The sequence below is a fragment of the Chanodichthys erythropterus genome, chromosome 4 (assembly GCF_024489055.1).
Source record: "Chanodichthys erythropterus isolate Z2021 chromosome 4, ASM2448905v1, whole genome shotgun sequence".
Taxonomy (NCBI): domain Eukaryota; kingdom Metazoa; phylum Chordata; class Actinopteri; order Cypriniformes; family Xenocyprididae; genus Chanodichthys; species Chanodichthys erythropterus.
Window position 1 is genome coordinate 6,605,554 of NC_090224.1, and position 23,835 is coordinate 6,629,388.

At 36.5% G+C, this 23,835-nt stretch overlaps 2 protein-coding genes across 3 annotated transcripts; both read left to right on the plus strand.

The window, feature by feature from the left end:
* The first annotated feature begins 4,538 nt into the window (after positions 1 to 4,538).
* On the plus strand, positions 4,539 to 8,725 carry ahsa1a (AHA1, activator of heat shock protein ATPase homolog 1a). Of its 2 annotated transcripts, none has more exons than XM_067383005.1 (9): positions 4,539 to 4,992; positions 6,375 to 6,565; positions 6,665 to 6,747; positions 6,834 to 6,951; positions 7,049 to 7,140; positions 7,388 to 7,513; positions 7,649 to 7,750; positions 7,871 to 7,922; positions 8,135 to 8,725. In XM_067383005.1, the coding sequence occupies exons 1-9, from the start codon at positions 4,988 to 4,990 to the stop codon at positions 8,305 to 8,307; spliced, it is 942 nt and encodes a 313-aa protein (XP_067239106.1). In that variant the 5' UTR covers positions 4,539 to 4,987; the 3' UTR covers positions 8,308 to 8,725. The 2 variants fall into 2 exon arrangements, with proteins under 2 accessions (XP_067239106.1, XP_067239105.1); XM_067383004.1 differs by having other exon boundaries at positions 4,539 to 4,950.
* Positions 8,726 to 9,307: 582 nt separating this feature from the next.
* Positions 9,308 to 23,357, plus strand: sel1l (SEL1L adaptor subunit of SYVN1 ubiquitin ligase). Its single transcript, XM_067383876.1, has 21 exons — positions 9,308 to 10,392; positions 10,545 to 10,591; positions 10,850 to 11,021; positions 11,371 to 11,538; positions 11,846 to 11,951; positions 12,779 to 12,941; positions 13,149 to 13,202; positions 13,290 to 13,349; positions 13,688 to 13,769; positions 15,752 to 15,906; positions 16,388 to 16,444; positions 16,550 to 16,618; positions 16,755 to 16,832; positions 16,924 to 16,986; positions 17,312 to 17,399; positions 18,304 to 18,452; positions 18,538 to 18,703; positions 20,164 to 20,238; positions 20,648 to 20,820; positions 21,721 to 21,849; positions 21,936 to 23,357. The coding sequence occupies exons 1-21, from the start codon at positions 10,320 to 10,322 to the stop codon at positions 22,140 to 22,142; spliced, it is 2,334 nt and encodes a 777-aa protein (XP_067239977.1). The 5' UTR covers positions 9,308 to 10,319; the 3' UTR covers positions 22,143 to 23,357.
* The last annotated feature ends 478 nt before the right edge of the window (positions 23,358 to 23,835 follow it).

A 23,835-nucleotide genomic window follows, 5' to 3' on the forward strand; every position in this document is an offset into this window, starting at 1 on the left:
TGGAAATGTGTTGTGTATTTACTCCAAAACAAGAACAATTTACTCCAATCCAAAACAAGTCGCGCACACGTTTTTGAAGTAGTGATAAAGACCGACAAGCAATGTGGAGTAAACAAGACGGGATGGGAAGATGGGAATACATTGCCCCCTAAAGGTAAACTCTATGAATGCATGCGAATAGATATACTGGCTGCATCCGAAAACCTAGACAGCTGACTTGTTGCCTCGCTGCCTTATCAGGCAATGACTTGTAAGTAGGGTGACCACCATCAAACAAACCAAATATGGGACGATTGCTAAGTTTGTGTGGGACAATGTGGGACATGTTACCAACACTAAAACACAACCTGAAGCTGTTATATAATGCCTATCTAACATAATAAAAACATTTGTATTATACCTTTCAGCTTATAAAAAATACTTTGTTCTTTAGTCCCTTCCAGAAATCACCATTACATCACAATGTATGTCTTAATTTTACATGTCATTTAAATTAAATATCACCGACCTTAAAGGCATCATGCATCATGCAGATAACTATTAATGGCGCTTTGCTCTGGTCCAGATCAGATCCAGATCACGTTCCTCATGAACTAGAGGCGCGCGCGCGACCAAGTGTAGCTGCACAGCCCCCTCTGTTGGAGAACATGATCACTACACAATTTCTCCAGCAGGCTGCTGTAGCCTACGCTCGTCGGTCATTTTGCAATGTATATGCGGGTTGTTTTAAGCAATATGTAAAACGGGGACATTTCCGGGGACAGAACACCAAAAACCGGCCTGGTCACCCTATTTTTGAAACAGTTCTGACCAAGTCCAACTCCGCTCCACATTTGGATTGACAGCCGTCACAACCAACTAGTGACCGTGTTTACTCCTTTCTTTTCAACCACTGGATAGGATTTAAAAAAGGGCTGTTGGGATGTTACTTCTGTCGAAGCGCTGGTAGGTGAAAAACTACGCAGCAAAAAGAATAAATAAAATGCTTTCTTAAAAGGCAAAAGAACGCATGCACGTTTTCTTAATATTATAAGTGAAAACCAACAGACTGATGAAAATGTGGGACATTTTCTCAATATGCGACGTGCGGGACATTGAGTCAAAATGCTGTGCGGTACAACGCAAAGCGGGACAGGTGGTCACCCTACTTGTAAGGCAGTGTTTGAGCTTGAAGAGACCTCAGAAAACTGATTTCAGACAGGCTTATGAGGCAGCATAACAGTTTAATGATCTAACAGCAAAATAGCCCGAGCTTTGGTGAGAACAAAACAAATATTTAAATACTACAGTAACAGTAGTAATTTATTGCTAGAAATGACATCAAAAGTGGAAAATGTTGGTCAAAAGTTCTGTCAATTGTCACAGAATGGAACGCACAGGAGTGTGGGATATCAGAGGCAGCAAAGGACACATCTATGCTGCCTTTAAAATATGATCAGATGAAGGTATCTCAGGAAACAGGAAGTGAAGCTAACATTGAATTCGGCGTGCCTTGATGCCTTCCTACCTTGAAATGTGTCCTCAGAAGGCAGCATTTTCCAGTTTTCGGACGCAGCCATTTTTTTTTTTTTTTTTTTTACATGATATGCTATACAGTAAATTTCATATAGCCTACTACACAAATATAAATGGTATATAAAAATTGTGAAATAAAGGGTACCACTTTAGTCTCTTATATGATAAGAAGCTGTGCATTAAAGGTGCCCTACAACCAGTTTTTACAAGATATAATATAAGTCTAAGGGTTCCCCTGAATGTGTCTGTGAAGATTCAGCTCAAAATACCCCCATAGATTTTTTTTAATTAATTTTTTAACTGCCTATTTTAGGGCAACATTAACTATGCACCGATTCAGGCTGCAGCTCCTTTGAATCGCGCGCTCCCTGATCCATTAGCAACATGCTAATGAAACATTTAGAAAGACACTTTACAAATATCACTAAAAATATCATGATATCATGGATCATGTCAGTTATTATCACTCCATCTGACATTTTTCGCTATTGTTCTTGCTTGCTTACCTAGCTACCTTGATTCAGCTGTGCACAGATCCAGACGTTAATGCCCTTGTCTAATGGCTTGATCATGAGCTGGCATATGCAAATATTGGGGTCATACTAATGATAACAGTCGGTGTTATGTTGAGATTAGCATGTTCTTCTGAGGTCTTTTAAACAAATGAGATTTACACAAGAAGGAGGAAACAATGATGTTTGAGACTCACTGTATGTCATTTCCATGCACTGAACTCTTGTTATTCAACTATGCCAAGGTAAATTCAAAGTTTGATTCTAGGGCACCTTTAAAATTGGGATTTACACCTAGAAACATCTCATACAGGCCTATAGAAATTGATTCAAAAATAATGTTTGCTTTCCATGAATCTAGGCTAGTTGTTAAACATTTGAATACAAACTTTAAGATGGATTTCTGGAGGCCGTCTGTACTTGGCTCGAATTTCTTGCAACAAACAGATGCATTAATAATGCAGCAACATGTATGAAGAAATCTGCTGTCGGCCCCATAGAAACTCTCAGCCATCTCTCTCTTCTTATTTTATTTTTCTCTAAAACAGCTGGCTAATTAAAAGTGTTATATGCATTTCAAATACCAGGTTCTTCATAAACACACCACTGTCATGGATACAGAGACGTGCCCTGCTGCACTGCTTTGGATATCATTACAGTTGTCTGTGCTTGATGGCAGCTGCTAAGAAGAACAAAGTCAGCAAAGTGGGGGAAGGCAAATTAGACTGAAAAAGGAAAACACCAATGTGGCTCTCAAAGTCTTCCTTGCTGTGGCATGGCGACAGGATGGTGGTTCTCAGATAAATGTGATATATGACCATATTCTTACCGGATTAGATTATAATGATTCATATTTACACATTGTGTCAAGACTACATTTTTTTCATGTATACATTAATTTGACATTTACGACATAATGTTACATACAAAGCAGAACTAAACACTTCCTGTTCAGATAATCTAGTCAAGTGCATGAGATGTTTACCTGTCACTTTCCTCTGAATAATTAATTTGATTTCATATGCTGGGTATTTACCTCCAGAAGGTTTGGAAGAAATCAAGGGTCTTTTTCCTCTGTTTATACCCTTTTAAAAGATATTTCTTCTTTTAACTTGCATTTTGCTCAATACATTTCCTGCCAAGAAAATACATTTAAAATATAGCAAATCTTTAAACAGCATATAATATTGTAATAATATAATATAAAAAATAATATGGACTAAATAATAAAAGTTGTGTTCCAAATTTAAAGTTGATATCACAAAATCGTAGCCTGCCAAAAGATTGCCAAAAGTACCATTTAAATGGAAAGACAATGTCCAATTTCAAAAGGGTACATTTTTCTGATATGATAAGAATGTCAGTTCATTTATGTTGAAAGGCCAGTTACACCAAATGGTGATGATGCGGCTGTGAGGAGGAACATGAGGAAAACCTCAATTTAAATAAGAGCTCTAATTTAATGACAGTGGGAGTGAGTTATAATGCCAATAATTGTAAAATCATTGAATTTTATTACACAACAACATGTCTTGCTTAAGGCCAGAAGACAGACTTGTAATCAAAGATCAGTCAGCACACTTTGAGTCCAGCTCCACCTGCTGGACACACTGTCGAATAAAATGGGAAAAAATAATTGCACACAGACCCTATGTTCTATTCTTAACACATTTCTCCATTTCACATTTGTTTTGGCAAAATCTAATAACAAAAAAATTTTAATAAATTGTTTAAATTAAAAAAGAAAACAGAGTAATTGTGATGTTGGCTATTATAGGCCTATATGCATAGAGAGTTTCAGTGTTTCAAAGGCAAAGGAAAGGTAAAGGAAAATTTACCATAGTTTTTGCATAGTAACAGGTTGAACTGTAATGTTTTGTATTAAAACCATAGTAACCATAGGTAAAACCATAGATCTTAATTACAGTATCCATGTTGCTAACAAGCTATTTATGAAAAATAGCAGCCTAGTATAGCTCCTAAATATTATTTAGTATAGGCTAATATACATTTATGAATCTATGTATAGGTTTTTGAATTTCCAAAATAACATATTAATTATGTAAAATGATTTGGTAAAACTGTGTAAGAATGGTTAGAATTGTGGATTAATTAAGACATGAAATCCAAAAAAGTAGGCTATGTGTACAATTTCACGACAAGCTAGCATTAGCTTAAAACGTGTACCAAAGTTTTTAAACAAACTTTATTATGAAAATAGCTACCTCAAATGGCATTTTATTTAATTTATATTATATTATCTGTTTTTTATACACTACAAATGGACATTTGCAGGTTACAGGTAAGGACATTTCTTTTTAAAGGGGGTGTTTGAATTTCAGTGTATTTGACATGATATTTGGGAGTTATTTGAGAAGGGTGAGATTTAAGGGGAGAGGGTTGTAATGAGGTAATGAGGATCAACTGCCAAAAAGGTCCGCAGGTTTCTAGCTTCTAGAGGAAACTTCTTCACCCAGTTCCGGTTCTGGTACTTTCTAAGGGGCTTAATAAAGGTCTTGGGGGACAGCAGCTGACGAAGCGGACAACTAACCTCTCGACTACTCATTACATAGCCTGCGTTTTTATCGTTTGCTCCGTGCTTCCTTAGGATTTCCCTCTCTTTAACAATTTTGTTTTGTACACTTTAAATATGCCTACTCGTTCCGTTCGCTGTTCCTGAATAATCTCATGAATATTTACATAACTTCATCGACGCAGCAAATCAGCTGAGCTCCTGCTGCATACGTTTATGCACGAATTTACATCTGTCAATCTCTGAGCTACTGACCGCATCCGCAGTTTATCGGAACATCTCAGTTCTATCAAATCATCTAAATTCTGTCATGGCCAAATGGGGTGAGGGGGACCCGCGCTGGATCGTGGAAGAAAGAGCAGATGCGACAAATGTCAATAACTGGCACTGGTAGGCAGCACGTGCATGTTTTCCAGTGGGCACCAACATGGTGTAAGTTTAGTCGCTTTTTGTTAATATGTATGAGGGCATGCCTCTAATGCTGTAGGACTGTTATGAAGTGTCTCCTAATAAATTACATTTCATTTTCCATAATATGGAGGGTTATAATTTATTAATCTAAATCTTAACTTAATATATGCATAAATGTACAGAGGAAAGTATAGGCTATATATATATCCTCTCTATATATATGAAAGTATAGGTTCTGTCAATGATGACACATTTTGAGCATTTTGAATACTTTCTACGTTCACTAGTTCATTTTTGACAAATGCTCAACTATTCAATGCTGTCTCTCAATGTGCGGACAGAAACTGTATATAAAATAGATGATTTATAAATGTTTAAAATCGAGTATTCTTGTCACATCACAGGGAACAGCTGAATCTGTTTGATATTTCATATATACTGCCTACATCTGATTTCTAATAGATTCTCATAGGCCTTAGGTTAGTTTTTCCAGTGTTTGCAGAAGCCTCTGGAATGTCCTGTAGTTGAATGTGAGGGCTATTTTTGGAAGTACATGAATGTGAGACAGAATTAGACTCAGGGTGTTCTGATGGAAAGCAAACTGAGTAAGACTTTTGAACGGTCCTACTTGAAATGTATTAGGATGTTACATTGTTTTGTGTGCGTGTGTGTGTATGTATGGAAACAGTTGTGCTGCTTAATATTTTTTGGAACCTGTGATACTCTTTTCGGGATTCATTGATGAATAAAAAATTAAAAAAGAACAGTATAATTCCATTTCAGTATCAATCTCTCATGGTCTCATGGTCAATAGCCGGATGTCCTTCCGCCTTCTCCTACACTAGTTGTCTTTTTTCTTACACTCATCTCTTTCTTTACTGTAATCTTTGTCAATCTTATCTCCGCTTGTGGTTTTAACAGCTTCTCTTCACCCCTGTGTCGACACTCTTTAACCTTGTGGTTAGTTGCAAACATTAAGCAACTTTTCTACATCATAAACAAAAGAAGTCAAGAACATTGGTTTATACTCTGCATCAATGTTATTTTAAGTATTGCACATACTTTCCAAACACATAGCATTCAATTATCTTTATATTCAAGCATATATGGCATTAACTTAAATATCAATATCAATACAATATATATACAAACACATATAACGTGTGTGTGTGTGTGTGTGTGTGTGTGTGTGTGTGTGTGTGTGTGTGCCCATTGTATGCCACATATGTCATTGTAAAGATACTTAAAGAGACAGTCTTATCTGTCAATCTGATTTACCTCCCTATAGAATTCGGAGAAACTGCAACTAATAGTTGCATAATTCTCTTGGAACATGAATCATATGCAACTTCTATAAAATAAACTATGCTTCTGAATATTTAACTTTCTTAATCTTCTTACAGGACAGAGAGAGATGTCACAAGCTGGTCTCAAGATGTAATAAATAACCTCCTTCTTGGGATTCGTGTAGAGGGTGAAGAAGGCTCATGCGAAATCACAGATGTCAGCAATATAGATGGAGAGGCGTCCATCAACAACCGCAAAGGGAAACTCATCTTCTTCTATGAGTGGATTGTTAAAGCCTCATGGACAGGTGAGTGAAAGTTGTGTTTGATTACACAGCAAAATAACGCAGTGCATTGGTGAAACCTCAAAATCTAAAAATAAATACATGTTTTTTTCTTCACTTTAGGAACAAATAAAATTGGAATCAAATATAAAGGCACTGTGGAAATACCAAATCTCTCTGATGAAAATGACATGGATGACTTAGATGTAAGTGAACCTCACTTCTAGTAAAATATTCTTTCTATACAAGAGAGCATGTTGCATGAAAATCTAACTTATGTGTGTTTGTACAGATCAGTGTTTCACTATGTAAAGACCAGCCAAGCACACCGCTGACTGATTTCATGAGGAGAGAGGGAGTCAAAAAAATCAGAATGGCACTGGGCAACTATGTCAAACATCTCAAAACTGGTGAGAGATCTAAAACTTCACTTATTAGTCATATCTGCATTGATTGGTTGTTTTTATTTTGTATAGTTAATCACATTATTGTGACTTGTTTTTACAGAGTTCTCTCAGGGTATGATTTTACCAACAGAAAATGCACTTAACAAACAGAATCAGGAGCCACAAGCCAAGGTCAAACTGGACAACACCCAAGTAAGTTCTCATAAACATTTCTGGCATCAAAAATACGCTAGATATATAGTCATCCATCCACTTTATTTTATGTTTGAAATGGCCATTTCTCACATACTGTGTAAAGCAACACAAAACTGATGCTGTGTAATCTGAAAATATCCCATTATATATTGTTTCAGTTATTTAATTTTTTGTGCTTATTTTTGAAATCAAGTGATATGCTTTGTATCAAAATGTGATCATATTTTGATCTCCAAACCTATAGATTGGGTCCTCCATGACAGCTAACTCTTCCAACACTGGAGTCAAAATTCAAACAGTGTCTTTCAGTATGAAAGATACCTTCCTTACCTCACCAGAAGAGTTGTACAGGATTTTCCTAAACCAAGAGGTCAGAATCACACCCCTATTGAAAATACAAATACAAATGCATTTAAAACAATAAATGTAGATGTATCCTGGTAGTCTTTGATGCATATATTATTTGATGTGGAACTCATTTGCTCCTTGTCTTTTCATGGTGTAGATGGTACAGGCATTTACACACCTTGCTGCTTTTGTGGAAGGGTGCTCGGGTGGCAAATTCCGACTACTGGAAGGAAATGTTTACGGGCAATTTGCAGAACTGGTAAGAAAAAACCTTTCATCACTTTAAAATGTTAATTAATTTAGATAATCTGGTGAGAATTTCACTTTGGGAAGCATAATTTTCAAAACTGATTTTAAAAATCTTGCACTTTCCCTTTAGATTCCAGACCAGAAAATTGTCATGAGATGGAGGTTTTCAAGTTGGCCTGCTGGTATTTATTTATTTGTTTATTTATGTATTATTTTTGTTTATATTAATATAGTTTTATAATCTTTTTAATGAATACACATACCACTTTTAATATTAGTATGAAGTCTGATGAATGTGTTGCTCACTGTGGATTGTTGGTAGCATGTGTTCATCACTCTTGTTGCGTCTGTTTGCTTTAATCTGAGTTATGGTTTATTTTTAATTCTTTTTCAGGACACGCAGCAACTGTCATTTTAAACTTTATGAATCAAGGCAGTGAGACAGAGCTGATTCTGGAGGCCAGAGGAGTTCCCAGCAATGAGGAGGAAAGGATGAAAGAGGGCTGGCAGAGATACTACTTTGATGCTATTAAACAGACTTTTGGTTATGGAGCACGACTCTGCTAAGCCAAAGCTCATGCCAGAAACTCAGAACATAATACACGTAGATTATAACATCTGTGAATATGAAACACTTGTGTATATCCTGCCTGCACAAGTTAGTTGGACGCCCACAAACACCTGTGCCTTCTCAATGAAAAAAAGTTGCCTAGATTCTTTTTGTATTTGGTATTACATTGAATTAGAGCTAATGTCATGTTTGAATGTAATATGTATGTTTGAATGTTATGTCTGGGCATGCTGAATAATTTAAAACTGAGTGTTTTATATGTGAAATAATGTTTGCCTATGATGAAGTGAAAGTCGAATTAATTGTATGATCATGATACCTCTTAAAGGGTTAGTTCACCCCAAAATGAAAATTCTGTCATTTATTACTTACCCTCATGCCGTTCCACACCCGTAAGACATTTGTTAATCTTCGGAATGCAAATTAAGATATTTTTGTTGAAAGTGAGGCCTGCATAAGGAGCAATGACATTTCCTCTCTCAAGATCCATTAAGGTACTAAAAACATATTTAAATCAGTTCATGTGAGTGCAGTGGTTAAATAATAATATTATAAAACTACAAGAATATTTTTGGTGCACCACAAAAAAAAACAAAACAAAAAAAACTACTTATATAGTGATGGCCGATTTCAAAACAATGCTTCAGGAAGCATCGGAGCATAATGAATCAGCGTGTCAAATAAGCGGTTCAGAGCGCCAAAGTCACGTGATTTCAGCAGTTTGGCGGTTTGACACACAATCCGAATCATGATTCGATATGCTGATTCATTATGCTCTGAAGCTTCCTGAAGCAGTGTTTTGAAATCGGCCATCACTAAATAAGTCGTTATTTTGTTTTTCTGGCGCACCAAAAATATTCTCGTCGCTTTATGATATTAATATTAAACCACTGTACTCACTTGAACTGATTTAAATATGTTTTTAATACATTAATAGATCTTGAGAGAGGAAATGTCATTGCTGGCTATGGAGGCCTCACAGAGCCATCGGATTTCAACAAAAATATCTTAATTTGTGTTCCGAAGATGAATGAAGGTCTTATGGGTGTGGAACGTTATGAGGGTAAGTAATAAATTACATTATTTTTATTTCTTGGGTGAACTAACCCTTTAAATATATAGTAAGATCTTGTTGTAATAAAACAGGAAATAAATAGTAAGACCCTTTAAACCTGCTTACCACTCAAAACATTACTTAGACTATATAATATTTGTTGACTATTTAAAGCATTTATTTCTAATATTATACTAATAATTATTATTTATACCTCCTCCCATATTGTTTACTAAACACACGGCTGAGAGAGAGTCAGCTGTTACAGGCGTTCCCACATCCTGCAAACTGTCGTGTTCACTTCTTCTCCATTCGCGTATTTCAGCAGCCGCAATACTCTTGTGTGTGCACAACCGATTGGTCAACTGACTCTTGGAGCGCAACGATTGGCTATCACCTACGTTCCCGTACTCTGATTGGTGAAGCCGCGGCGGATTAGGAAATAGGGGGTCGGTCAGGGAACAGAAATATGCTGAAACACGAGAAACCTTAAAGACGGCTGAACTGTTCCGTTCTTGTGTTGTTGAATTTCATAGATATTGTAGTTGCCTTGGAAACATTATTCCGGAAATCGTCCTGGAAATATTTAATGGTCTGCGACCGCCACAGCATAAGTCTCTTGAGAAGTGCTGTTTGTTTAGCTCTGCTAGCTGTGTTTGATAGGCGGTCACTGAGTTAGTTACGTTACATTGAGCTGCTAGCTGCAAATGCTTTGGTTACTGTGTTAATGTTACATTTATGCGAATGGATTATTTTGTCATCCGTTTTGGCTTTTGGGAGTTTCTGGTTGATTGGTTAGCTGGCCAAGTTCTATAGCTTGGTCGGTTATGCAGTCAGGTGCAGTTCACTGACAGATTTATATAGCTAGATGGCTAGTTAGGAGAACACATGTGCTGATTTAGTCATTTAAGTCAGATTTTTAGTCCTTCACTGCGTTTTGCACATTCTGGCAACATGAATCCCACTAAGAAGTCTTGTCTGGTCCTTATTGTGGCTTTAGCTGTGACTTTGGATGTGACAGCTGGTGGTGAGTCAAATAGGCTCTTCTAAAAGCATTCAATGTTTAGTCTTATATTAGAGAATATGTATATATTTAGACGTTAACTAAAATGTAAAGCTTTTAACAGTTCAAATGTGGTATGTAAAGTGTATCTTGACTGTTTGGTACATTCATTGCAGAAGTACTTCCAGATGATGAAGGAGGTGCGAAGGTTGGTGCGCCTCAGGTAATACAGCATTAAAACATAATGACACATCATCAGAGCTATATAATGTCCACTCAGACAGCAGTGGTTTGTGTTAGTGACTCCTGGTATTGTATTTTGATTCCATGTCCTCAATGAAAAACAAATTTAGGTTTATTTCTTAAAACATAAGTAATTATATACACACAAATACTATATATGTATGTGTGTGTGGGTAAACAATGCTGTTTTCCTTGTGATCATTCCATCTCATTGCATCAATGGTTTTGTCAAAATCAGAGCACAGATGATAATGATGGCTCCAGAATTATGGCGGGACATGCATATGTTCCTAAAGATGCCCAGCCTGACAGAAGCACAACAGACACTGGTGTGGAAAGCGAGATTGAGGGGATTGAAAAAGAAGACCTTCCAAATCAGCCCCCTCCACCAGAGGAACGTCATAAAGAAGGTGAGTCAGAGCCTTTATGGGGTCTGCAGGTGCTTCCTGATTAAGATGTAGCATTTAGGTTTCGGTAGTTAGATTTGTCTGTACATTTAGCATCATTTTATCTTTATCTTTACTTTTTAGCCTTTATTTTGCTCCCGCCATCAAGGTTTTGATACTATTTGTGTCATACTGTATGTTGCTGAAGTTTAGGTTTTCACTGCACAAAATCCTTTTCTGTTCACCGCCTACAGCTTGCAGTGTCTGTTGAGAAAAGAAACCTGCTCATCCATGCATTCACCTGTGTGTAGTTTCCTGTGAAAGGGTCTTGTTATTGTGTTGTTTTCTCATTGGCGTTTATTATGTGACGTAGTTCCGGTGGTCATTGGTGGAACGGCCTCTGGAGAGCCCTGCGTCTTTCCTTATCTTTTCCAAGGGAAAGAGTACTTTGAGTGCACTACTGAAGGCAGAGGAGATGGGAGGCTGTGGTGTGCCACAACGTATGACTACAGCGCTGATAAGAAATGGGGCTTCTGTGAAAGTGAGTGAACTATTATTGGTAGCATATTTTTATAGTGCTTTATATTGAAAAAATGAATCATATTGATTTGTATTGTGACTCTACAGTCTACATGAAACATGATACTACTTTAGTTGAAAGCGAGAGAGTTCTCGGCCATTAGTAGAATGACGTTTTTGTCTTTTACTACTCTTGCTCTTTTGCATAATTAGCCTGGATATGAGTAGATCACTGCTAAAAATACCAGCCTTTAAAAATCAGTCATGATTTTTAGCACTTTCAGTTGTTATACCAAATGCGTGTGTGATGTGTTCATTCGTCCTCGCAGCGGAGGAGCAGGCAGAGCAGAGAAGGTTGGTGGAAGAGGCTGAAGAACAGTACCAGGCCACAATTAGAATGATTAATGCCACCAACCGGAGGAGCCAGAAGAAAGAGTGAGTTCTGTGCCATGTATATTTTTTATTGCTTGCAGTACTCCTGTTATTTTTACGTCTTCAAGCTACCATTTCTGAAAAAAATGTTGAAAAACTGTACTATAAGCTTATAGCTTGTTCAGTACCCTCAAAGATACAACTTTGTAGCTTACCTGCACCTAAAGGGTGCATATTTGTACCTTCATGCACAGTGTTTGCAATTTTTTTTTACTGACAGAGTGATTTTGGCTTCCATTGTTGGTGTCAAAAGTATCAAATGTATTTTAATTACACTACCATTCAAATGTTTAGGGTCAGTAAGAGATTTATTTAAAAAAAAAAAAAAATATATATATATATATATATTTTATTCAGCAAGGATGCATTAAATTGGTAAAAAGTACAATAGACATTTATAATGTTATTAGTGGTTTTCTATTTTAAATAAATGCTGTTCATATGAGCTTTTTATTCATCAAAGAATCCTGAAAAAAATGTATCACGGTTTCCACAAAAATATTAAGCAGCACAACAGTGTTCAACATTGATAATAACAAATGTTTCTTAAACCAAATCAGCCTATTAAAATGATTTCTAAAGGATCATGTGACACTGAAGACTGGAGTAATGACTGCTGAAAATTCAGCTTTGCCATCAGGGGAATATATATATATATATATATATTTCACAGTATTACTCTTTGTACTGTATTTTTCATCAAGTAAATGTAGCCATGGCGACCTTTCAAAAACAATAAAAATAAATACATTTAAAAAAAACGACAACATGCTGACCCCAGACTTTTGAATGCTAGTATATTCATAATTATATTAATTTCTGTATTACAGGTTGTATGATAGACTCCTGAAAGTTGCAGAGATGGGTCATGCCAAGGCCATGGAGAAAGTGGCATATGCCATGTTGTTTGGAGACTACTTACCCCAGAACGTTCCTCAGGCGAAGGAGATCTTTGAGAAACTGGCACTGGAGGGCTCCCCTAAAGCCCAGACTGTAATAGCAGCTGTTTATTAACTAAATGTCATCTTCTATGTTAATACTGATGCTTTTTTTGTCCTGTGACTAATTTCAAGCCATTTGTTAAGGATAGCAGCTGTGCTGGGTTATTTATTGGTGCTATGCTATTGGATCAGGAAAAGTTTTTTTTTTTTTTTTTTTTTTTTTTACATTGAGGTCATATCCCAATTTGTGTTCACACAGGCACTCGGTTTCCTCTATGCTGCAGGATTAGGAGTGAACTCTAGTCAAGCAAAGGTATCCCCTAATGACATTTATCAAGCAAAACATGCTTATTTTAAATGTGAATGTTTAATGAAAATACTGTATTTCACATAATTGCAGGCATTGGTGTACTACACCTTTGGAGCTTTGGGTGGAAACCTAGTAGCACATATGATTCTGGTAAGAAGAATGATTCTCTGTCCTATATTTTAAACAAAGGAGGATCTTGTTCCAGCCTGGAAACAAGACTTGATTACTTGCTTATCTTATGTGCCAAGTCTTATTTGACTTTGCTTATATCAAGCTGAGTGTCTAGACAAGCCTTCGGAACTATTGAAATTCTGACCGACGCGTTGGCTCAGTTACATGAATCAAAGTTGAAACCTCAGACCTTGTGGCACCATAATTTATCCATGACTACTTTCTCAATACATTGGTACTTGAGAGGTGGTGTAGGCTTGTGTTTGTCCTGCAGTTCATGGCTGTGCCTACTGATGAATATCATGCTTTCTTTTCAGGGCTACAGATATTGGGGAGGTGTTGGGGTTCCTCAGAGCTGTGAATCTGCTCTCACTCACTATAGACTAGTGGCCAATCATGGTAAACTTTGTTACATTTCTGTGCTTCATCAGCTGCAATCCTCATACACATCTAAATATGTCTAATTTCAGCTCAACATAATTTAAAAGATGTAATCTGGCTCCCTGGTGGCCACTTGTAAAGATGATATCTTGTTACATACTGTGCACCCCCTTTGAAAAGTAACATTTTAAACAATATCTCAATGAACACAAACTATTTCACAAGACTAAGTTTAATATAACATCTGTTCAACTTATAACATGAAAGTAAGGTTAATAATATATCTTAGAGAGAGTTTAAGTCAAATTAGGGTGATGCAAAAATGAGTACACCCCACTGAAAGTCTCTCGAGCAAAGCTAAATTTTAGACTACAAATGTCTAATTTAACAAGAATTCAACCACAGTTGAGTCTAATTATTCATTACACAGGTGTCCAGCAGACAGTTGACTATAAAAGAGTGTTAAAACCCCTTCCCATTTCATGCTGTCAGCAGTGCACCTGACCTGAGAAAGAAAGTAATTTCTTTACACCAGAAAGGTGAATGCTACAAGAAGATCAGCGAAGCTTTACTTATCAGTCAGAATACTGTAGCAAAAATACAAAAATGTAAAAAATGTAAAAAAAAAATAAAAAAAAATGGAACTGCAACCATCTCACAGTGAAGTCCAGGTCATCAACGGAAGTTAACACCTCGACAGGAGCGTCTTCTGATGAGAAGGGTTGAAGAAAATCAGCTTGCAAGTTCACTGCAGTTATCTAAAGAAGTAGAAAGCCAAACTGGGGTGACTATTTCCCGTGACACAATACGGCGTACACTGCAGAGGAATGGCATGCATGGGTGCCGTCCACGAAAGAAGCCTCTCCTAAAGCCCAGGCACAAAAAAGCCCGGCCTAGAGTTTGCCAGGGCCCGTGCTGAAAAGAGGAAAACTACTGGTACTCTATACTCTGGAGTGATGAGACCAAGATAAATGTTTTTGGAACTGATGACTTCAAAACTGTATGGCGTCACAAAGGTGAGGAATACAAAGAAAAATGCATGGTGCCTACAGTGAATCATGATGGTGGCAGTGTCCTTATGTGAGGCTGCATGAGTGCTGCTGAAGTCAGGGAGCTGCATTTCATTGATGGCATCATGAATTCACAGATGTACTGCTCTATACTGAAAGAGAAGATGCTACCATCACTCCGTGCCCTTGGTCGTCGTCCACTTTTCCAACATGACAATGATCCTAAACACACATCTAAGGCCACTGTTGTATTTCAGAAGAAGAACAGAGTGAAAGTGATTCAGTGTCCAAGTATGTCTCCTTATCTGAACCCAGTCGAACACCTATGGGTAATTCTGAAGAGACAAGTTGAGCATCACTCTCCATCCAGCATCCAGTCTCTAAAAGAGATCATTCATGAAGAATGGAAAAAGATAATGTTGCCAACTTGTTCATTCCATGCCTAGAAGACTTGGTGCTGTCATTAAAAATCATGGAGGACAAGCAAAGTACTAGATGTAGTAGTTTTTGTTGTGGGGTGTACTCACTTTTGCATCACCCTAATTTGAGTAAAACTGAAAAATGTGTAATCTAAGTTTTTTTTATTAACCGTACTTTTATGTTATAAATTAAACAGATGTTATATTAAACTTAGTCTTGTCAACATTTTGGAAATTGTTTTTGTTTATGGAGATATTGTTTAAAATGTTACTTTTCAAAGGGGGTGTACTCATTTATGCTAAACACTGTACTATGATTTTGGTCTCTCTGAATTTTTTGTTCAGTCGTTTTAAAAAAATGAGACCTAATACATGGTGACTTACCTCATATTACATATGAAAGGATTGTTTTCTGAGCATTGTGAACATAAAAAAACTATACAAATTCTGTTATTATATAACACATTTTTTGGTTCAATTTACTCATGCTGTGCTGATTTTAGATTTACTTAATCTAGATCTGAACTCAGTGATGAATTTATTTTATTTTTTTTTATTTTTTTTTGGTTAGTGGCCAGCGACGTGTCCCTGACAGGGGGCAGTGCAGTACAGCGGATCAGGCTCTTAGATGAAGTGGAAAATCCTGGTTCTAGCAGTGGAATGCTAGAGGAGGATTTAATCCAGTACTACCAGTTCTTGGCTGAGAAAGGAGATGTGCAGGCACAGGTATAGTAAAACCATGTTGTTTTGTCTGTGGCATTATATGAAACTGAGCATGTCTCTGCAGCTATTTTGTATATTTCATATTTTGGCATTAAAGTCACTATGAAATAAAAATGGACAATACTTTTTTTTTGGGATATTGCAGTGTTTATTATAAATGTGTTATCTCTGCACATCATTTTTTTTTTTAATTCATGTGCCCTCCTAATATTTAATCAAAATAACTTCCTCTTCTTTGATTAGTGTCCATTGGGACAACTTGTCATTCACATGACATCACATAATAGCAAACCATAACAATCCAATCATCTCCCAGTGGACAAAATCAAGTCCCATCCTACTTTTTTTCTTTTTTTTTTCTCTCATTCGAGAAGCCATTTCACTTGGCCAAAAATCACAATAGGGAAGATATGACAACCACAACTTCTGTTTCATGTAAATTTTTAATTTGAGGATTACAGTCACATTTAAATTTTTTGTTTAGGTGGGTCTGGGCCAGTTACACTTACATGGAGGACGAGGTGTAGAACAGAATCATCAGGTAATTTCTGTTCAGGCATATTTTTGTGGCACTGCTATTGTAATAATTTTTCTTAAATTATATAAAACAATGGATTTTATACTTCCTTTTTGTCATAATTTTCAGCGAGCATATGAATACTTCAACCAGGCAGCAAATGCAGGGAACACGCATGCAATGGCATTCCTTGGAAAGGTATCGACATGACGAGTCCTTTTTATTTTTAGTTTTCTTGGACTGTAATTGAATGTTATTCTTGTCCAGTGTGGCTTAATCTGTCAACCTCCATGACAGTGGAGTGAATCTTTTTTCCCTTGTTCTATTGTCTCAGATGTACTCTGAAGGCAGCGAGTACGTGCCTCAGAACAATGAGACGGCCCTGCATTATTTCAAAAAGGCTGCAGACTTGGTGAGAATTTTTTTTTTTCCTGTTAAAATTAAGAAACTGTTTATTTTCAAATGTTCTCCTGTAATCCTTAATTTTTGTTTTCATCTTTTAGGGTAATCCAGTTGGACAGAGTGGCCTCGGTATGGCTTATCTGTATGGAAGAGGCGTTCCTGTGGTGAGTTTTCTGGATGAGCTGAACTAAACACTATCCCCCAGTTTCACAGACAAGGCTTAAACTAGTCCTAGACTAAAATGCATGTTTGAACTGTTTTAACTGAATATAATTTGCACTGACATATCTTAAAATATGTTAGAGCCATTGTTTTGTCTCAAGATACACACCAGTGATGTTTTTTTCTAGGGTATGCTGATAAAAGCTACTTAAATATCCTAATTGAACTAAGGCCTAATCCTGGTTTAGGCTAAGCCCTGTCTGTGAAACCAGGCCTTAATGATCATTAAATTACCTTTTCGGTTATTGTTTCTACTTGTTCCTGCAGAACTATGACCTGGCACTGAAGTATTTTCAGAAAGCTGCAGAGCAAGGCTGGGTAGACGGACAGCTACAGCTGGGAACCATGTACTACAGTAAGTCGTGCGTGCTGGAGAGAGAGGGAGATTATGTGTAAAATATCTTTTTTTCCCCCCCCTCACTTCTGTTTCTTTAACTTTCCTGCTGTTACTGCAAGAGGAAAAATAAGCAGTCATTTATAATAAATGGGAACAAATTTGAGCCAATACAGGCCATGAAATATGTGCCCACAGGGTTTCACTAATTTCAAACACCCAAACACATCATTCATGAGGTTGTTCACATTCTTTTCATCATGAATGTTAAATTTTATATGTAAATATTGTGGCTGATTTAATAATGTCTTGATCTAACAAAATAAGTTTACCACATTTTCATAGCAAATATAAAAAGTGTGCATATTCCTAACAATTACACAGACAGCAGAATATTGAACAGGGAGGTATCTTTATAAATGTCTTTTCTCAGAATTTTGGAATCTCTGGTAAAAATTTATTTGGTTTAATATTATTATCAGACATTCCAAAATTCTGAGAATACAATGACAACAACTATTATTTTTATTATTCATTTAATGAAAATTTGTAAAATGACATTTTACAAATGTGGACAAGTCATGGAAATTTATATTGTGAATGTACATTTTCTAAGATTTGCTCTGCTCTAAAATATTGCTTTAGGACCTGAACCTAAACATATTTGTTTTTGTTGTTTTTCTATTTTTCTAGCTTACTGTTCTACAACTTCAATTGAGATTATCTTATTTTTATCTTAAATCACAGCAGACTCTTTTGGTTTGGTTGCCTAGGTGATTGTTGCCATGACAAACTCCCACCTGCATTCTGCTTTGACATGATCTTGACAAACATTGAGGACTGAAGTGTCTTAGTCATTTCAGCTGGTGGGTGTTTGAAGAGTATTAAAAGTGCATTTATGACTCTCCCATTCTTCATATTTTAGATGGCATCGGGGTAAGGCGTGATTATAAGCAGGCACTTAAATTCTTTAACCTGGCATCTCAAGCGGGTCACATCCTGGCCTTCTATAATCTAGCCCAGATGCATGCCACGGGGACTGGGGTCATGCGCTCCTGCCACACTGCGGTGGAGGTGAGGCGTTATTTCATGATGCATAGCCATGTTTCAAAAAGATTTTCTGATGGTTGAGATAATGTATGTGTATTTATGAGAGCAGCTCTTCAAGAATGTGTGCGAGCGCGGCCGCTGGTCTGAAAGACTCATGGCGGCATACGGAGGCTTTAAGGAGGGAGATATGGACTCTGCTCTAATACAGTATCTGCTGCTGGCCGAACAAGGTTATGAGGTTGCCCAGAGCAATGTGGCCTTCATCCTCGATCAAAGTAAGTCAGTGCTCAACCACCAGAGGGCACCAGACCCCCAACACCTACATGCATGTTAAAGAGTTAGTTCACCCAAAAAGGGTTAATTCTCCCAAAAATTGTCATTAATTGCTCACCCTCATGACGTTCCAAATCCATAAGACTTTTGGTCATCTTTAGAATGCAAATGAAGCTCTTTTTGATGAAATCTAAGAGTTTTCTGTCCCTCCATAGATAGAAGTAATAATAAGACTAAAACTATATGAATTGAGTGGTGAATTTGATGAATTTTAGTCCAAATTTTCTGAAGAGACTCGATCGCTTTATATGATGAACAGATTGATTTTAGGCTTATATTCACATGTAAACATTCATCAACGCACACATCAGTTGTGGTAAACAGAATCTCAAGCATGTTCACGTGATGTGCGAGAACCATTGAAGTTATTTTTCGTGTTACACAGCACGTTTTAGCTTCTGCAAGAGGTTTGCTCTTACGCAGTCAGGTTTGGTTGAGCTTCTGTTTATGCTCGCTAATCGATGTTTATATGTGAATAAAAGCCTAAATTAAATCTGTTCATCATAAAAAGTGATCAAGTCTTTTCAGAAAATTTGGACTAAACCACTCAAATCATATGGATTAGTTTTACAATGTCTTTATGAACTTTTTGAAGTGCCAAAATTTTAATTGTGTAGCTGTCTATGAAGGGTCAGAAAGCTCTCAGATTTCATCAAAAAGATATGTTTGCATTCCGAAGATGAACAAAAGTCTTACGGGTTTGGAAAAACATGAGGGTGAGTAATTAATGACAGACTTTATGGATGAACTAACCCTTTAATTGTGGTTTTTAGTTCAAAGCTGGTCTGAGAAAGCAAACCTGGATCTTATCCTTATAGTTTCATGTCAGCCATCATCTGCATTGTAATCTGAATTTTGTTTTTTTAAACCATATCTTTATTGCAGAAATATAAAAGACAACAAGAAAATCTCCAAAAAACACAGTTTACATAAAATTCAACTGCCTTCCCATCCTCACCTGCCCCCCGCCTGTAATCAGTTTTGTAATTTTTTTTTTAATAAAGAACAGGATGAATACCTTTAAACATCAAGAAATATTAAAATTGTTATTTCTAGGCCTGTAAAAGTCATGGATAAGTCACTTTTATATTCTATAGAAAATATGCATTTCTAAAGGGGATTTAATTATTATTTCTTATTTTCTGCTCTAAAATATTTAATTGTTGTTTTTTTGCTAGATAATTTACACATTTCTTAAAACTAACATATAGGAAATCTCTATGATTATTTTTTTTTTTTTTTTTTTTTTTTTTTTTTTTTTAGTATCATTATTAGAAATCGTGAATGACTGGAAAACAGTTATGGAAATTTATTTGTGGGAATGCACAAAGAAGGTGACAATCTTTCTTGAAGATAAAGCAGTCTGCACAGAGCAATCTGACTCTGTGTCTGTGTCTTTCAGAGGGGTCACAGATCTTCAATGAGAATGAAACATACCCACGGGCTTTGCTCCACTGGACCAGAGCAGCTGCTCAAGGTTAAACTGTTCTCTTCCACCCATACAGTCGCTCTAACAAAATGCCAAGTGCTTTGATGGCCTTAAAACCATTATAGTGAGACAAATATAACTGCTTGCTTCACGGCTCACTCAAATACTTGAATCTGATTGGTCATTCGTAGCATTCTGTGGTCAGATATTTCTGTATAATTAATGCTAAACTGTATTTGACCTTTGTACCTAGCAACCAGTCTTCTAGACTGTGATAGTTTTACGTATCTCATATTACTCTGCACTCTTTTTAAATATAGATGTTTCAATGTTTCATGCCAAGTTATGTACTTACTTGCTACACATCCACAAAACAAACTGGATAATATAATCAGACAATCATTATCGCTAAATAAACTCCTTTAGGAATTTTAGCTGTTTTATCTTTTGTTAACAGGATACACAGTGGCCAGAATCAAGCTGGGTGACTATCATTTCTATGGCTATGGCACTGATGTGGACTATGAGACCGCAGTCATTCATTATCGTTTGGCCTCTGAGCAACAGCATAGTGCACAGGCCATGTTCAATCTAGGATATATGCATGAGAAGGGCCTCGGTATCAAACAGGTGAAATCTCAATGTATATTTACATATAGCATACTGTGGAAAAGTTTAGGAAAATTTTGTTAAAAAATGTTTTTGAAAAAAGTCTCCTATGCTCACCAAGACTGCTTTTTTATTTGATTATTACCATTTTAGAGTGTTTTTATTGTGAAATATTTCTGCAATTTAAAATGATTTGTTTTGTATTTTAACTTATTTCATAATCACTTATTTTGCGCATGTAAATACTGCATTCAGATTCATCAATCAGAATGAATTAATTTCGCTTGGAATAAAAGTTGTGCATTTAAACATAGCCATTGTAATTTATACCTTTGATTGCAAAGCTGAATTTTCAGCAGCCATTACTCTAGTCTTCAGTCACATAATCCTTTACATTTGATCCTGATATATTTTTTCCAGTATGTTTTTTTTATTTTTATTTTTTTTATTTAATGAATAGAAATGTAAAAGAAGAGCATTATTTGAAATAGAAATCTTTTCTAACATTATAAAAGTCTTTGCTGTCACTTTTTAATGCATCCTTGCTGAATAAAAATATTAATTTCTTTCTAAAATAGGGTAATGCTTTTGTATGGGGAAACAATTCTAACTTTTAAATAGTTGCTTATTAGCTTGAATATTGGCTGTTTCTTAGTACTTATAAAGCACATATAAATGACTTATTCTGCACGATCATATTCTACATCACTAAATCCTACCCTATACCTAAACTTAAACGCTACAACAACCTTACTAACTATTAAAAAGCAGTAAATTAAGAGTTTGAGGCAAAAGTTGTAGTTAATAGTAAACATGTTCCCCATACCAAAGTGTTACCAAAAATAATTTCTGACCCCAAACATTTGAATTGTAGTGCATATAATAAACAATGCGCTAATGTTTTTGGTTGTTCCTCCACAGGACATTCATCTGGCTAAACGTTTCTATGACATGGCTGCAGAGGCCAGTCCTGATGCCCAAGTTCCTGTGTTTCTGGCCCTGTGCAAGTTGGGCCTCATTTATGCACTACAGTACCTACAGGATCTCAATGTAAGTCGCCTCTGTCAGTAAGGATCCACCTTAAATCTGATATCAAGTCAAGGAATAACCAATAACATCCATCTCTTTTTCTTCAGCTGAAGGAGCTTCTATCTCAGGTGGATCTTGACCAGTTACTGGGTCCAGAGTGGGATCTCTATCTCATGACCGTCATCGCTCTGCTCTTGGGCACAGTGATCGCATATCGGCAGAGACAGCACCAAGCTGTACCCAGAGCCCCTCCAGCGCCCCCTAGACCTCCAGCCCAGCCGGAGCAGCCTGCAGGAGAGCCTGAGGAACAATGAGAGAGCAGAGATCAGGGTGGAGGTGACCGAACAGGACTAGGGTTACGGGAGAACGAATTGAGGCCCACTAGCGTCTCTCTCCCCAGGACAGCCGCTGACACCTACACCCTGCTGTGGTCTTTAATCCTGTAAACCCCTTTTGGAGCTTTCAAGACTCTTGTTGCCCTGTCTAGCCCCTCTCTAGTCTTTTTTTTACTGTGGCTTGGGGAAGAACTAGATGAACTTCTGCGATATCTTAAACGTGCGCCTCAGGGTTTTGCCAAGTGAAATAACATTTGTGCAAATCAACGCTCACTATGTGGGGGGAAAAAGATTACATTGCTGAATAAACTACGGTAGTTGTTTATGAATTTTGCTTGCCGCTGTGCTAAAAGTCAAGGACCGAACCTGTTTTGTGCAACCCATTCAGATTTTTTTGTTAGTATTAAGTTCGGTACAAATTCGGACTCGGACACCAGTCCTCATTGTGATACAGAGTGTGAGGTGGGCTGCGCTCTGAATTCGATATGTAAAAAGTTCATACTTTAATCATACGTTAACTTAAGTGGCTTGCTATCAGATTGTTTTTTTTTTTTTTTAAGTACAGAAATTATTTATAATGTCAGTATTCAGACAAAAGTTTTCACCAGCACATAGATGTAGATTTCACTTAATTAAAATGTGCAGTTATAGAAGAATAATCTACATGGTAAGTAATCTTACCAAAGCTCCGAACTCTGTCAAAAGGCTTTTTATTGCCATAAACGCTCACCCTGCCAAATGTTGAGTCACCGAGACTGCCCATGACCTCATTTTGTTGTTACAAAATTGTGTCTGTAGCATATTTATGGTAAAGATTCAGTGCAATTATGGCTGGTGTCCAGTATGTTTCAGATTAAGCTTCAGTCTTCAGCAGTCTTTGATTCAACCTTTCCAAAAGTTTCCAAAATAGGATATAAATTCCACTGCGTACATGAAAAACAACATTTTAATTGTTGAATGGGTTGCTGTTTGGCTATAATGCTCAGTTTTCTGTTTTACAAGACATCTTTTTCCTTTTTTATTTTCAGATTAAGACATCGAATACTCTCAAAGCTATTTTTGATGATTATCGCGTGAGGTCTGTTGCTCCGTAACATCAACTTCCTGAAGCGGATTCATTTACTTCAGGATGTGCTGAATCTTTGTTCTAGTGTCTTTTTTTTTTTTTTTTCAGAGGAAAATATTTTTTCAGATCACTTAATTTGTGAGCATGTCTAGAATATTTGATCGTTTGGCGATGGAATGTGTCTGTCGTTTCAGGTAATATAGCAATACCACAACGTTTGGTGTTTAAAAAAAAAAAAAAAAATCTGTAATGTAAGCATACATATGTGAATAGGATGTAAAGGACTGTTTTTCATGCAAAGATGCACCAGAACATTAGTCTGTTTTTGTGGAGTTCTCTCAATTCAGCAATGGTTTGAAACTATAAAAATCATATTCTTCATATAACAGATTCTTCTATGTAAATCAAGCCACTCATAATACCGAGATGACAACGGATGAGTCTAAAAAAGCAAATAATTACATTTTCAAATGGCAATGTTTCTAAATAACTAATAAAAATCAATGGTTTACAGCTGAATGTCATTTCCTATCTTATTATAATTAGACCTAAAATGCTATTCAATCCAACAAACATCCAGTGAGCAAACATCAACCGCCACCTTAT

Coding starts and splice junctions, on each gene's coding strand:
- sel1l (XM_067383876.1), top strand. CDS start 10,320: ATGAATCCCACTAAGAAGTCTTGTCTGGTCCTTATTGTGGCTTTAGCT. Junction 10,393..10,544: donor TTTGGATGTGACAGCTGGTG/GTGAGTCAAATA, acceptor CATTCATTGCAG/AAGTACTTCCAGATGATGAA. Junction 16,445..16,549: donor GTGTAGAACAGAATCATCAG/GTAATTTCTGTT, acceptor CATAATTTTCAG/CGAGCATATGAATACTTCAA.
- ahsa1a (XM_067383004.1), top strand. CDS start 4,871: ATGGCCAAATGGGGTGAGGGGGACCCGCGCTGGATCGTGGAAGAAAGA. Junction 6,566..6,664: donor TGTTAAAGCCTCATGGACAG/GTGAGTGAAAGT, acceptor TCTTCACTTTAG/GAACAAATAAAATTGGAATC. Junction 7,141..7,387: donor TCAAACTGGACAACACCCAA/GTAAGTTCTCAT, acceptor CCAAACCTATAG/ATTGGGTCCTCCATGACAGC.